Source organism: Camelus dromedarius, chromosome 28 (genome assembly GCF_036321535.1).
Source record: "Camelus dromedarius isolate mCamDro1 chromosome 28, mCamDro1.pat, whole genome shotgun sequence".
Lineage (NCBI taxonomy): Eukaryota > Metazoa > Chordata > Mammalia > Artiodactyla > Camelidae > Camelus > Camelus dromedarius.
In genome coordinates, this window is record NC_087463.1 from 5,141,945 (window position 1) to 5,157,900 (window position 15,956).

At 44.5% G+C, this 15,956-nt stretch overlaps 1 protein-coding gene across 4 annotated transcripts in view; it reads left to right on the top strand.

Annotated features, from left to right (window-relative positions):
* Nucleotides 1-15,956, top strand: part of SETBP1 (SET binding protein 1) — a 358,959-nt gene that overhangs the window by 320,699 nt on the left and 22,304 nt on the right. For 3 of the 4 annotated variants that reach the window (XM_064480304.1, XM_064480306.1, XM_064480305.1), the window contains exon 5: nucleotides 14,971-15,141. In XM_064480304.1, the coding sequence (XP_064336374.1) occupies nucleotides 14,971-15,141 (171 nt within the window). Of the gene's footprint in view, nucleotides 1-12,707; nucleotides 13,371-14,970; nucleotides 15,142-15,956 lie in introns of those variants that run through there. The other variant, XM_064480310.1, reaches the window with a different exon arrangement.

The window sequence follows — 15,956 nt, forward strand, 5'->3', positions numbered from 1 at the left end:
AGAAACTCAAGATGAACAGAATTGTCATGCCCAAAGTCACGGAGCTGGAGACGCCTAAGCCCGGGCCTCGCCATCTCCTGAGCCCCCGCACCCCGCCCTCCACCCCGCGTCTTTCCCTCTCGACCTTAAACCACGCAGTGAACGCATGAGGTCGCCCTATAGGGAGACCCTCACCCCCGTCCAGCAGGAATCTAAACGAGTCGCCTGGGCTGGTGCGCAAAATCTCCCAGACAACCTCAGCCCAGCATGGTTCCTTCTCCACTGCACATTTATCCATAAATGTGGGCTGTTCCTGTGTTGAACTCGTCCCAGTGTTCACTGGTCCTGTTAATCATTGGTCAGAGGTCCCTTTGGTGTGGCTTGTCTTCAGTTAGAAAACCATAACTGCCCCTTCTTACTTTTCACATACTGATTCTTGTCCCCTCTTTATGCCGTGCGGCAAGAGTATTTTTACTGAGGTCTGCCAAAATCCCTTCTTCATCATGGATGCACAATAGATGTTTGTTAAACAAATGGATAAATGAATATATACATATGAACATTTCCAGTGCATATCAATCCGGGGGTATTTATAACTTGCTGGACTGACTTCAGTTCACAAACTAAACAAGCCATGAAATTTGGATTTAGTAAAAGAATTTAGTGTGGGCCTATATGCCAATTAATAACTAACTTGACTATTTTTAGCAAGTTGTTAGGATGTCAGGACTGAAAGCCATGATACACCTGCTTCTTTAGGAGAATGGTCGCGTGTCTCTGCCTGGCCATCTCTGCTCTCCTGGGCAAACTACCTGTGTGGTGCCCATCTGCATCCTGGGGGAGCGTCCATTCAGTCATTGCTGTTCAGTTATTTCCTCTATCTCACCCCAAACCCTTCATCTTCTGTCCTGTGTTCAAAGCTTCTTTAATAATCTGAGATTGAGCATCCATGGGAAGTTTCTCATCACGGGGAATGAAGTCCTTCGAAAGCTGTGTCAAATACCGATCCGCTGAAGACAGGAAGAAAAAGTGAAAACCTCAGTGCAGATGTGTATGCAGAACACAGACATTAAGTGGGGACTTCTCTTCTTGAACAGACATGACTTTCTGAAAGCCCTCACCTCTCTTTCCTCTGAGCAGTGAGATGTCCAAATGAACAAAACAAGATGTGATTTACAAAAAACATGATTTGAACATGGCTTTAGGTGTCTTCAGGGCACGAGACACAACTTACTCATCAGTGTTTCCTCTCTAGAGCTTTGAAGGAAACTTCTAATGCACAAGTTGCCCAATAAAGATTGAGGCAGGGAAAAAGAAACAGTAGGAACAGTGAACGGTAGGGCACGCTGGGCAATCATGCAGGATCGAAGGCTGAGTTTCTTCCCTTGGTTAGAAACCTTATCTTCTGCTGGCTCCCTTCTCAGAAACCCAGTGGGAGCAGCTTCTGTGCCCTCAAATCACAGCTGTGCCCACAGAGAGCAACCCACCTCTTCTCCGTGGCTGGGTGTTTGCGTGTCCACGTGGAATTCCTCCGTGACTCCCCATTACCCACAAGTGAAATCCAGACTCCTTGCGTCATCCCCAGCCTGACCCAGGGCCCCGTCTCCTGTTACAGTTCACCCCCCACCACCTGCAGAACACTGTACTGTAGCCACACAGGAATTCTTGCCTGTCGTCAAACATGCCGTTCTATTTTATGCCTCATGCCTTTGCACCTGCTGCTTTTTCTTCCTGGAATTCCTTTCATCCCCTTTCAGCCAGTGGTTCCAAACTTTTAAAAGACCCAGGTGAAATGTCGCCTCCTCTGTGAGTCTCTCCCTGCCCTAGCGGGGCTGGCAGGGAAGTCACTTCATCCCCTGATTGGTCACGGCTCTCCTGCCCGCTCCTATCGTCCTCATCGGAGAGTACTGAAAATTAGTGTTAACATGTTTACCTCCGTACAAGATAGAGATTTATCTTCATATCCTCACATTTAAGCCCAGGGAATAGGTACTATTATTAATTCCACCATTGATGAGAAGACGGAAGCACAGAGACATTAAATAGTTCCCCAAGTCCAGACAGCAAGTAAGCTTGTAACTCTGTGGTCCGAACACAGGGAACGTGGGCTCGAACAAACCCTTTGAACTACTTTGAATTTCTGATTTTCTTTAAAATGATCATACTGGTTACCTTGTTACTTTTACTATAATGTCTATATGAATATAAATTTTTACTCTTCATCAGTCAGGTTAATTACTTATCTTTGTGTATTTATGAGTTACAGAGTTGATAAATTCCATTCTCAACTATTGTTCTGGAATATATGCTAGTTGTTAAGAATCTCCCCGGAAAATCTCTGGCGTGGCCCCAGGTACAGTGGAAAGCAATGTGGGCAGTCTTTTCAGCTCAGAGGAGATTGTTACTTTTATTCAAATTTCTTGTTCCTGCATCTTGTTTCTTCAACTAAGTATTTGACTGGATTCTTTCTTACACCTTAAGGGTCCCCAAAAGGACCTGCAGTGTCTGTGTTTACTGCAGCACTGAAACTTCTGCTGAGTAAATTAACGCAAGAACAAAACTTCTTCTTTATTGCCACCCACCAACAGTTTACTGAGAATGTTGAATATTTAAGAGTTCGGCAAGCTTTCCTGCTGGGGTCCCAGATTTCAGAGCCGGAAGTTAGTTGGGAGGGCAGAGATGGAGTGATTACTTGGCCAGCGATCTCTTCTCCACATCTCCAGCCCTTCGGTCGAGCATCTGGTGGCCTCCATCCTAATTATCTTGTAAATATCTTACGTTTCGTGTAGTCATTCCTGGCTGGCTCATTCCAAGCACATTCTCTGTGCCAGCCATTGCAATAGGACGTGGAGTCAGAAACATTCTGTATGAGAGAATCAGAGTCCAACTGTATTAGCCAATAATTGAGAAAACACACTACTTACAAGGAAAGGGGTTTTGAGCCGGTACATAAGGCTGTAACCTTGAACCCAGGAGACCCTCGATCTGAATTCCAGCTCTGTCACTTAGCTAGGTATTTGACCTTGTTCAAGATCTTTAACCTCTCCAAGCTTCAGTTTTCTTGTTTTAAAAAAGTTGAACAAACCACCCACCTCAGAGGGCTATCGTGCAGATTAAAGATCTTTCCACTTAACTCGCCTCCCCCTTTTTAAATAAAGACAAAATAATTTGACAGATACTTTTGATATTTAGCATCTCATCGTGACCTCTGTGATTCCATGACCCTCAATAGTCTGAGACTGTTTCTCCTGATATGCTTACTACTTTTTTTTTTTTCAAAAAAGCATCCTGCCTCCAAGCTTTAGAACTCCTGTTTCACGGTTTTTGAAGTGAAGTGTATACTGTAGAAGTCCTTCTTTATCTTTGTCTTAAGACTGGGCCCTTGGGTAACTGGACTGACTCCTTGTGACTCTGAATCAAATGCAGCAGTCGCTTTCCAGTTCCAGACTTAATCAGTGACTACCTCCTTCTCTGACCTCAAGCCCCCCAAGCACTCTTCATCCCCATTGTCCATTTCTAGAAATTTCCCCTGACTCTTCTCTGGTGACTGAAAGACTTCCTCGCATGTACTAACAATTAAAATACTCCCTTTCCATCTTAGAGCATATTATCAGTCTTGCTTCATGTAAAAAAATGGCACGTTGTCCATGAGCTCTGTTTGTGCACCATGCAATGTTGGAACCAACACAGGCATTATCCAAACCAAACTTATTTGGGGCTACTTTGGGGTCTGACAACAGTGAGATTTCCTTAAACGATGGCTGAAAAAAAAAAATGCACTGCATCCCATTTCTTGAACAGAGGCTCGCGTAATCAGCCAAGTAGAAAGAAACGCTGAGATGCATTTAACCTCATTAGTTTCAGTAGGACCGGCTCTCTCCAATCCATCAGAGTTGAGCTACATTAGTGAAACTCAACTATTTCCAAATCTCATTTACATAATGGATGAGATGTGAAATGAGCCCAATGGAAGGGGAGCTGCCCAGAGGCACTAAAGTTTATCACAATATGTAAGGGTTCTTTTAGATCATTGCATTAAATTTCCACTAACAAGATAACAAATTAATTGTCTGTATCACTGTACTAGCCCAAAGTCTACTGAGTGGAGAGGACCAGCGAGGAAGGCAGCGGGGGTTTCAAGGACTGTGGTCCAGGAGGGATGCTCAGAGCGAGGCTCGGAAGAATTTGATGAATGCTACCTTAGCTTTCTTCTGCCCCTTTAAGAATTTCTAGGCACCTCTGTAATCTGATGGTGGACTTTGGCTTTATTAGTGAGGTAAGCGAGGATGAGTAAATCAACTGTATCAGACAAGCCTCGGGACATCTAGAAATTGATCATTCTGCCGAAATAAGCACTCTGTGTTTATTAGCCGGGAGTTCATCACTATCACATCTCCCCATCCAATTCCTAAGAGATTTCAAAGCCATCATCATGGTATTAGCTCGTCTGACTGAACTACTGCAGATAAAGATTAGGAGGTCTATCTAATGATGGGTCTGAGGTTCTGTGATTTTTTTTTCTCTTCTGTTGCAAAAAGAGGAGAGCTTTTCGAGCACACATCCTATGTCTGTATGTGTATGTCTGCACAGTCACAGCGTGTTTGCATTCTATAGGATAATTTCAAATAGTGGAACGAAGTAGGTGGTCTGAAGAAAGGGCATTCAGCAAAGCTCATAGAACAATGCAATGTTCCCATGTAAAGAGCAATGACTGCTTAATAAGGGGGAGGTACGCTAAGCTGACTTCTCTGGATGACAACGTATCTATACAGTGGGTGACATCACACTGAGGAGAACAGTTAAATTCCGTAACCACAGTTATGACCCTAACACCCATACGTGGCCAGACTCCTACAGATATATTCTTGAGAGATGAGTACGTATCAGACTGATCTTTCACAAACCAGCACATATGCATTTATCTATTTATACATATATTTATAGACACACATGCATTTAATCTGATATCAAGCTCTCTTTTCTCAGTGTGGCTTCTAAATAAGCAGTAATCAAAATGCAAATAAGGTGACCCAGTTAGCATCGCGGTCTGTGTTACCATGCAGATGCGCTCTGTGCTCAAAAGGTAAAAAGGAAGACGCTCCAAAAGATGCTTGTTTTAACCAGCCTTGACTACTAAGCCCTTCACATGAGGGAGAATCTGAGGCCAGTCGTCTCCTAGCTGGAATTGTATCTGCCATTTTGGGCTTGGTCTGGTTTAAAGCTGCCCAGTGGGTACAGAATAGCAAGCATGCACCAGGAGAGCAGGAAGACTGCTTCCGCGACATCTCAGAATGTAATCCTGCAGCTCAAAGCCCACATGCTGGCCTGAGACAGTCCAGGAATATGGCTGGGGTCAGAGGCACGGTCCTGCCACCCTCTCTGGGTGACACTGGGCAAAGCAAGTCACATCCCTTTTCTGGGGCTGAATTGCCAAGGAAGGACTGGACTAGCTCCCTTCCAACTCTAAACTGCCTTGATTTGACTTTGCTGAAGCCCCCTTTGTGCGCATCTATTGATGAAGACTGTAACAGGCTTTATGTGCGTCAGTAGCAAATGCCCAACCTACCCGATCACCAAGGATGTAACAGGAACGTGGTTGGTGCACTGTGCTGCTAAATCAGCTTTAATTATATGTATGCATCCTTTTTTCCCTTGTTAGAATCTTTTGAAAATCCCTTTGTTATATTTTTCAGAGAACGGTTACCTTTCTACTGTCTATATTTTTTTAAGCATGGGACCAATTACATCAGCATTTGTTTGGTTCTATCTATCTGTGCTTAGTCCTTTTGGGGGTGTGTGTGTGTGTGTGTGTGTGTGTGTGTGTGTGTGTGTCTTATGTACATGAATTGACTTAGGCAAACAAGAGTACTAACCTGAACTTAAAAGTATCTTTGAACCTTTATCTGTGTACAAAATATGTTCTTTATGTGTGTGTGTTTGTTTGTTTTTTTCCCCTAAGAAGAGGTTCTGATGTCTGACATACAGAAAGATTAAAAACCTCTAACTTGAGATGTCTCCTCTTTGCAATTTTTATGTTTGCCATATTTCCATTCTGGGTGATATCATTGGACGCTTCTAGAAAATACCTTTTATCTGGCCTGACTTTCTCACTGTAGGATCAGGAGAGACTGACTCCTACACCATTAGAATTTACTGCATTAAGTACTCTTCAGCGTAAGTCTCTGTGAAGTTCCAATAGACAAAATGTTCCCTTCTCAGCGCATTTCTTCACTTCATTTAAAAAATTTTTATTTTTTAAATTTTTTTTTAGTGGGGGAGACAGTTGGGTTTACTTATTTATTTATTTTGAGGGGAGATACTGGGGATTGAACCCAGGACCTTGTGTATGCTAAGCATACATTCTACCACTGAGCTATACCCTCCCCCTACCCTTTTCTTCACTTCTAAATTAAGAAGCAAGAATAATCAGATTATTCACTGGTTTCTCTGAATCTACAAAACTGAGAATAGCAGAGCTGCAATATATTCTGACCAAGAGGAACTGAAGCAAGACGAGTTTCCAAGCCTTGTTCAAGTTCATCCAGTAAGTGTAGGGCAAAGCCTGCGACATCTCAGTGTCTCGGAACCCTAGTGTCCTAAGCTTCATATTGACAAACTGTCTCTGGTACAATTCGTTGATTCTAAGTATTAATTGAATTGTTTCTTTGCATCAGCCTTACACTAAGAAGGTGTAAGAAAAGAATATAAAATCTCTGCTTCCTAAGGAACTTAAATCTTTAAGGGGACATACATGACTTGAACATATGAAATAAGTTTAAAATCAAACAATTAGTACTAAGACAATGTGGCGCTAAGAATTCTTAATAGTTAACACAACTGAGTTACAGTTGAGAATTGCTCCCTCTATCTAGGCACTGTAATAAGTGTTTTTATATGTACTGGGTTTTCTATTACTGCTATACCAAATTTCCACAAATTCAGTAGTTAACCAACACAAATGTGTTGTATTACAGTATTGGAGGGCAGAAGTCCAACATGGGCCTCACTGAGCTGAAATTAAAGTATTCACAAGGCTGCTCTCCTCTCTGGAAACTCTAGGAGAGAGTACCCGTCCTTGCCTTTTCCAGCTTCTAGGGGATATTTGCATTCCTTAACTCGTATCCCTCCTCCTCCATCTTCAAAGTCAGCAACATAGCCTGTCTCCCACCCTCCATCCCTCACCACATCTCTTTCTCAGATTCTTCTCTTCTACTGCCTTCTTTTGCTTTAAAGAACATTTTGGTTACATCTTGACCATCTCATAATCAAGGATACCCTCCAGATGTCAAGGTCAGCTGCTTAGCAACACTGATTCTATCTGCACCCTTAATCCCCCCCTTGCCATGTTGCATGACACACTCACCGGTTCTAGGAATCAGAAGGGAGGGGGCGACCTTATTTTCTGTCTACCACAATATATAAATGCCTTTAATCCTCAATGTCCTCGTTTAACAGATGAGGACATTTAGCACAGAGACTTGGTATGACTTGCCCTAAATCACACAGCAAGTAATGTAGGTAGTCTTACTCCAGAGAATACATCCTTCACCTCTGCTCTATACTGTGCTGAAAACGGAGTTTTAGATTAGAGGACCTTGTGTGGACGTAAGTAATCAGGGCAGCTTCCCCAGAAGGTTTGGACCCAGAAGAAGAGATGTGTATTCCATTTGTCCATTCATCCATCCAACACTTTTGAGTACCTAGGATCTATCAGGCTGGGGACTCAAAAGAAAGTTAGATCTGGTTCCCGACTTCTAGAATTTTGCAGTTGCCTACGGGAATTGTCAGAGAAATGGACAAATAATTACATAACAAGAGGTAAGTTCTATTGGTGAAGTCTGTCCCATATGGTGAGACATGGATGTGGGAGGGAGACACTGTCTCTGCCTGACAGTGAGATGTGCATTTTGTTTTCCCCACCTGCTTTCCCAAACATGTCTTTCAGTATTGGCTTTTACAGCGCAGTCCAAGCGCTCTCGTCTCGGTTACACAAAGAAGACTTGTTATTTCTGCCTTTGCTCTCTGACATTTCCCAGCCCTGGCAGGCCCTCTCTCCACTTCTAGTTACTAAATTCCACTCATCAGTCACAACTCAGACTTTTGTACTTGGATCTGTCTTCCTGAGCGGATGGTTGGCCCCATTCAGAGAGGGTTCGCGTTCCCTGTGCTTAGTGGTTCCTGGCAGTTACAGGCTCTCAGTGTATATTGAATTAATGTATGGATGAGCAGAAGCCCACCTCAGACCCCACTGGGATCTCATTTCCCCTCCTGACTCATGGAGGACTCGTTTGGCTTCCTGTCTCATTTGGTTTTAGTTTTCTAAGTGTTTCTGTCTCATCTCACTCTCAGCTTTTAAACCTTCTCTGTAAAGGCAGACATCCCATCTTCTGAGTTGTGCCAGTTGACATTCAGATAACTGCTGATTTTACAATGACTGACTCCAGGCTCACTGAGTAGTATTCTGCGTAAGAGTGACCTTGCCTGAACTTCATCTCCCAAGGTCCTAGAATGAAGGTAAACTCATTTGGCACAAAACACATGTTGATAAGGCCACTACTCACGATTTTTTTTTTAGTAATTTTGGCCTAGTTGTAATCACACTGTCACACAATTTTGTTTTCAACTTTATTTTTTGTTAGTTTGCATGCTTACTTTTTAAAATAGTTTTTTAATATATTTATTTATTTTTATTTTATTTATTTTTTGAAGGGGGAAGGTAATTAGGTTTATTTATTTTTCTAACGGAGGGACTGGGGATTGAACCCAGGACCTCGAGCATGCTAAGCACACGCTCTGCCACTTGAGCTGTACCCTCCCCCCGCCACCACCCATGATTGAGCAGGTTGTTCGCTGTTCATAGCACCTGGCTTGAGGGAAGAAAGGTGCCAAAAGCCAACCCATGCCCCTCTCCCTAAACCATGAGCAGTGGGGGTACATGTGTACACAAGAAGCCATACCCTTTTTCGGATTTTCACAATGGTGCCCTCTCTTTGCTAAAGATCTGGGTCCTTGAACATCTCCACCTAGGTGAGATGTCTTTTACTAAATCCACCCAAAGATACTGGATAGGTAGAAAAGACTCTGCTGTTTGATGATTAAAAAAAGCATGTTCAGGTCTTTCAATATCCTTATAAAAAGTAGCAGCTACCTTTATGCTATGCAGATATAATTAGCATGTAACTCTTAGAAAATAGGGACTTTGGCTGTTTTGACCAGTGTCATGCCCCTGGCATGGGAGATGCTCAATAAATATTTGTTGAATTAATGAATGAAGTAATGCAACAAAAATAACATTTTTATTGACTTTGGCACCAAAAAGTATTATTTTCCAAATCCCAAGGATATCTATTTCTTTTTTTTAATTTTATTGAATTATAGTCAGTTTATGATGTTGTGTCAATTTCCAGTGTGGAGCACAATTTTTCAGTTATACATGAACATACATATATTCATTGTCACATTCTTTTTCACCATGAGCTACCACAAGATCTTGTGCATATTTCCCTGTGCTATACAGTATAATCTTGTTTATCTATTCTACATATACCTGTCAGTATCTACAATTTTTGAACTCCCAGTCTATCCCTTCCCACCCCCCTGGCACCCACAAGTTTGTAATCTATGTCTATGAGCCCCAAGGGTATCTATCTCTTGATTCACTTTTCTTTTGTTAACCTGTATCCCCTTATTATGAGTAAAGTTCATCTGCAAACAAGAAAAAAAAGAACAATGGAAGAATTCAAACAGACAACCAGTATATGAGAAACGGAATTATTATCAAGTTTTCAGGAAGAGTTTCCTCTGGTGGAAAAAAAAAATTATTTACTGGTTTATCCAAAAGTCAACATATGATGAGACAGAAAACAACATTAAATTGAGTCAGGAGGCACGGATACCAGCATCACTTCCTTCACACGTGTGATATGTGGGTGTGGGCACATCACCTGGTCCTCTGTGTCTTGTCTTGTAATTTGTGAATTGGGAGTTTTCCCATCTGCCTCTTGTCATCCACAAGGATGCTGCAAGGGGCAAGTAGCACAATGCCTGTCACCGGTCTTTGCAGACTAGAAGTCACTAACCGCTCCATGAAACATGCTGCTCAGCCCATGCCACACACTGCGTCCGACAGTGAAAGGGCAGGATGGTGACGGAAGGAACTAACCATCCGGGTGGTGTCAGCCTCTCCCTCTTTGCCATCCTAGGTTTTATTTCCAGGAAACATCTGCATTTACAAATCTTGGAATTAAAAAAAAATTAATTAAGCTGCTCAGTAAGTCTGTATTAATCACATAGTAGTTTCCAAATAGACCACTTTCTGCAGTGGATGTTACAAAATGAATTACGTATGATTCCTGGATGATGATTCTGCAGGTCGTTTATTTTAAGGAAACTGTGAAATGAGGACTCAGCCAGGAGTTAGAATCTAGTTCTTACCACTTCTCACCAGCTGTGTGATTTTACGTAAGCCGTCTGACCTCCCTAAACCTCCATTTTCTCATCTAGGAAAGGGGAGTAAATAGCAGTCACCCCACAAAGGGTTTTTTTTTGTCAGTTTCCCCACAGAGAAAATGGGGTAAGTAGAAAACTAACTTTATAAACCTAGAGCAACATACAAATTAGTCGATGGTGAGGCTGTTTTTTTTATTATCCAAGGTCACAGAGCTCATTAAAGGGATCCTGGAAAAATCAGCCACCCTAGACCCTGCTTTTTCCCTCCATGACCCCTGTAACCTTGAGCAACTTGGGCCAAAGGTAATTGAACAGCAAGTGCTACTTAGGAAGAAAGAGAATCAAAATATCGAAGCTATTGACTCGATATTGACTCACCCTTAAGGCAGTAAACAGTGCTTTGGTCTCTGACCTTTCCGCATCCGGGGCCAGTCAATAACCTGGCGGCGGGGTGCAGCTCCTGCCACGGGTTCCGATTTGGGAGTACTTTAACCTTGAACTGCGCTCCCAGTAACCAAGGCAACAGGAAGTCCGCTTCTGCTCCGGAGGAGTAGGAATCCATAAATCAAGTCCCTAATGCAAACATAGTGTGCAGGTGGAGGTGCGAGAGCGTAAGTGGTCTGTGAGAAATTTCCTCTGGAAATGAGTGACTGTCCCTCGACAGGCTGCAGGACAGTTTCAAAGACTTTTTTTAAAAAAATGTATCAATAGAGGTCAACAGGTTGTAACAGAATGTTTTCATACAGACCTAACTTTTAAAATGTTCTCTTGGCTTCGCTGTCTTAATTATGAACAGATGTTGGATCCACAAAGTTATTAGCATTGTTATTTCCTCCTTTAAGTGTGTACTGGCCTCCAAATACGCGAGCCTCGGTACAGTTCGTCCTGTGTTGGGGTTTGGGGATGCTCTGAACACACCTACCAGGTGAGCTCTCCACGTAGTGTGCTGTCCGAATGTGACCTCATGATCTTTTCCAAGATCAAAGCCATCCTTCCTTTCCTTCCTGCCCCAGTGTATGCAGTGGTGCCACATTTCAGTGGTCCGGTCAGTACCTTACTGTATCTCGGTTTCTTTATGATCAGTCTCCAGCTTCAAAAATCTCTTTCCCCTGGAGGGAGAGCAGCCAGACCCGAGCTGGGAAGGAATGTGCCAAACATCCCACCATTCTGCCATCACCCAGCATTTGTGAGAACTGGGTTCTGAACTGTTTCTCATTCATCTGGTCCTTTGGGTGCCTGTCCATGGAGCATCAGCTGCCACGTGAAATGAAGGGAAACAAAACCTTCCCATGGCCAGCCTGCCCAGTGTGGTCTCCCATGGGGAAGTCGCCCATTCCAGGCTCCCGAGACCTCTGCTCTCAGGGAGATTTTCTGGATTACATGTGCCTTTGTTTAAGGTTCATTCAGGATTCTCGCTCACATATACTGTTTCTGGGATTGTTTCCCTAATCCTTTCAAAATTCAAAACTGTCTGAAAAAAATGTCCGTACTTTTTTCTAATTTGATTCCCAGATTCACTGGATGACAACTAGCAAACAGTACTATCATCCAGAAAATCCTGAATTATCTAGGGTTTTCAGGACAGCTAAGTAGTGACAGTCTGAATTATAGACCTTTTTAGTGTCATTTTTGTGACTTTTGACATATTCTGTGCCATAAACACTTGAGCAGCAGAGTCCATCTGGTAGAGGTGTGATTGGATCTTTAATGGAATGATCTGGATTGTGGACATCCCCATGAAAAAGGGTACAACTGAAATGGCTTGAAATCAGTCTCTTCCCAAGTGAGAGCTGCATGTCTGTCTGCTAATCCTGTTCACTGGCTCCGTCCCTGTGTATATCATAAACTGAACAAAGAACTACCTGCCCCACATGTGTCCACAGGACAGACAGGTCAGTGAGTTTTTCCAAATGAAAATCCAGCCGAACTCTGGCAGCTTTAGAGTTCCAGAGGCGTGCGTGGCAAAGGATGCCCACGTCCATTTGATGGGAACTGGACCACGGTGGGGCAGGGTACCACAGTGAGGCGTTTTCATCAGACTCAGGGCTGCTGTCCCATCGCAGATTTGTTAACAGCCAGTTATTCAAGCAGATCATTCAGGCTACCCTAGTGACCAGTTCTCAGATAGACTTCTAGATTCTTCCCAAACTATATTTATTTTCTGAATGGAAGTAGAGTTTAATATATGTTTGTGGTTTTAAAAATATTAACATTCAAGAAGGCTAGGGAAACAAAGCAAAAACTCCGTCACTCATCTTCCCTGTGCTCTCCTTCCTCAGAATAACCACCGTTGGCTGTTTGGATGTACCACCATGCAGATAATTCTGCTTGCCTTTTACGTTTACTGTATGTATATCTCGCCGGACCCTGGCGCACCTGCATGGTTTACAAACAGGCATCATCCAAGGATCATATACGTGTTTGCCACACGCCCTGGTTTCCTGATGGCTGTGCTTTGCAATCTCTCTGTCGTAGAATTTGATGTCCGTCTACTCCCACAGTCAAAATGCTATGAAATATGGAATCAAAAAAGCCAAACGGTGCTGTTATTCGCAGCACCTCCCGTGGAAGTTTCAGAGATTGGGACGGAGAGTGGGAGGAATGTAGTTGAAGGTAAATGAAAATGTCAACGTGACTTTCTTCCTGACGTGGTCACAGGTGCCTTTTCCAGGTGTGAAACTAGGGCCATGTGTCCTCAGTGGACATAGGTGTGCAGTTAGCATCTCCCTCCCACACCCATGTCTTACCACCTTGGACAGACGTCGGAAATAGGACTTACCTCTTGTGCAATTATTTGTTCATTTCTCTGACAATTCCTGTAGGCAGCTGCAAAATTCTAGAAGTCAGGCACTGTGTCTAACTTTCTTTCGAGTCCCCAGTTTGACAGATCGTAGGTGCTCAAAAGTGTTGGATGGATGAATGGGCAAATGGAATACACATCTATTCTTCTAGGCCTAAACCTTCAGCTGCCTAATTAGTTCTCCCACGCATGGTCCTCTAAATCTAAAACTCCTTTTCCTGTTGGCAGACAGGGATCATGGGCAGATGTTAGAAAGCAGTGAGGTGGACCAAGGTGATACCTGGTTTTAGCGTCTCAGTTCCTGAAAGCTTCCAGCTCTGACGTTGAGAGTTGTACGTTTGGGATGGGAATTCGGGTCAAGAACGACCATGATGAAGCCCCCTCTGTTACTGCTGCTGTCAGTGGCCTGCATCTTACAAACAAAGAAATTCTAAGTGGATGAGCATTTGGCATGCATTCAGAGAACTCCAGCCTCTGCGCTGGTGTGTGGATGAGTTGGAGAGTGACTTTTTTTTTTGCAGCTGAGGATGTAGAAGGTGCCCAGAAACCCCTGGTCGTGTCAGGGAAGAGAACCGAGCCTTTGCTGGCTGGCTTCAGTTTGGCCTGAGGAGGAAGCAGGTGGTAACAGGGTTAGTAGGAATAACTAGAATAATCAGAACTGGAGACACTTCTGTAGCGTGGGCCGTGGGCCAGACTCTGTTCCAAGCACCTTGTGTTGGCTGACTCACGGACGCCCCCGCCACCCCTGTGAGGTAGCGCTGGTCCAGCCCGTCTGCACAGTTAAGGAAGCTTGCAGCTTGGAGAGGTTAAGTAACTTGCTTGTGATCACACAGCTGAAAAGTAAGACAGCCTGGATTCTGGCTCGGAAAACAAGGCTCCAGGACCACTCTTGCAATTTGTTATGTAGTGAATTTCCCCGCCCTCACAGACGCACCTCCTATGAGCCCACCCAGGCTTTTCAGCCTCATAAAGACATGACTTACGATGCTCAGTACTGCTATTACTTGTCATATTATTATGACCAGACCCCCAGGTTCAGCTCTCACCTGACCTGGTGACTCCTGTCACACTGCGGTCCCCAAAGTGCATCTTTGACCTCCAGTAGGCTGGTCTCTTGTCTGAATGGTCCTCATTCCCCACCCAGGACTTAGCAGACACCTCTTGGCACCGCGAACGCCTTTCCTTCACCCTTGCTGCTCCAGCATGAGCCCTGGGAAGATTTTCCTCATGTCTTCCCACACAAATCGCGACCTCCTGAGAACTCCGCAAGCACCCAGGACACATAACACCCAGCCTGCCCATGCTGGTTCCCCCGTTTTCCCTTCTCATTCCATCTCGTCTCCCCAGCTCATGGGTGAGATGGGAAGCCTCAGTAGGGCGGGGTCCACGCCTCCCCTCCATGCTGCGCACAGCACTACCTCTGTGAAGACAGGCTTCCTGACCCGTAGAAGGCAAAGAGTGTGTGATGGATTCCATTGCTTTATTAGGTCTGTGCCTGACCCCCACGTCCAGGCAGCCAACCTGGAATGTCATCTCCACTAACCTCAGCCGCAAAACCCAAAGCAGTCATGCATCTAAGTTTGTTTTTTCTTCTTCTTCTTTAAACATTCTAAAGTGTCATCCTTGTACCACGAGGAGGTCAGATCGTTTGACAGTTTCCTGTGCTCATTTTCAGGTTTTATGCTGTCTGTCTTCCTGTTTCTTTAAAGTAACTGCAGGGTTTGGGGCTTATTATTTTTCAGGGATGCCAAGTCCCCACTTAAAAGTGGACCAAACGGCAATGCATAGCAAGAGCGAGGGCGCTGTGTCCGCCATGATGACCAGGAAGAAGCCAGCCACAGTCGACGGAGTTGCAATCCCCCCAGCCCCGGTGCTGTCCCTCCTCGCTGCATCTGCGGCCACAGCAGACGCAGGTGAGCACTTTCCAGCTGCTCTGGGTTCACCCCGGTGAAGGTGGGTATGGAGAAGGCCTTCTGGGAGTGTGCTTTTGAATGCAGGTAAGAGTTCTCTGCTCAGCCAACCTCCCGCAGACACAGGTGTGTCAACCGTGTCAGCAGGGGCTTCTTCAGGTGGGAGGAGGTCTAAGACAAGGAGATCATCTCAGAACCTGGAGGCCAAGGCCATCTGAGGGTCAGCAACAGTGCTAATTACTCTTTATCAATCCTCAGTCATTACTAATCTCTGCATCAAGGACCTTGGATATGTTATCTCATGTGACTCATACAAGAACTCCGTGAAATAAATACTTGTGTCTTCATCCCAGAAGAGGAAGCTAAGGGTAAAGGAACTTGCCCCAGGAACCCGTGGGGACAGTCAGGATTCCAACTCAGGTCCAACATGCGGACTGTCGACTGCTGCATTTCACCCCCTCCCGAGCTCACCGGGGTTGGGAGACAGTAATCAGGGTTTCCCTGAGGCTTTGATTCATTCTACCCCATGATGTCATGAATTCCCCAGTAGTCACCAGACTCCTCACTGGCAGTTTATAAAATATAAACTCCTTACTCAGATGCCCCATATGCTCTGCCTTCCTCTGCTCCCCCGTCACTTCCCACCAGTCCCTGCACCAACTCCACTTTGCCAGGAACGCAGGTCTTGGACCTGACTTCAAACCTGCCTTTGAGGACAGCCTTACTCAGGTCCTCGTCACATCCCACTGATCTTCAAGTCTCAGTGACCGCACCTGCTCTGAATGCCGGCAGCATTTAGTGTCTCTGCCACATGTTGG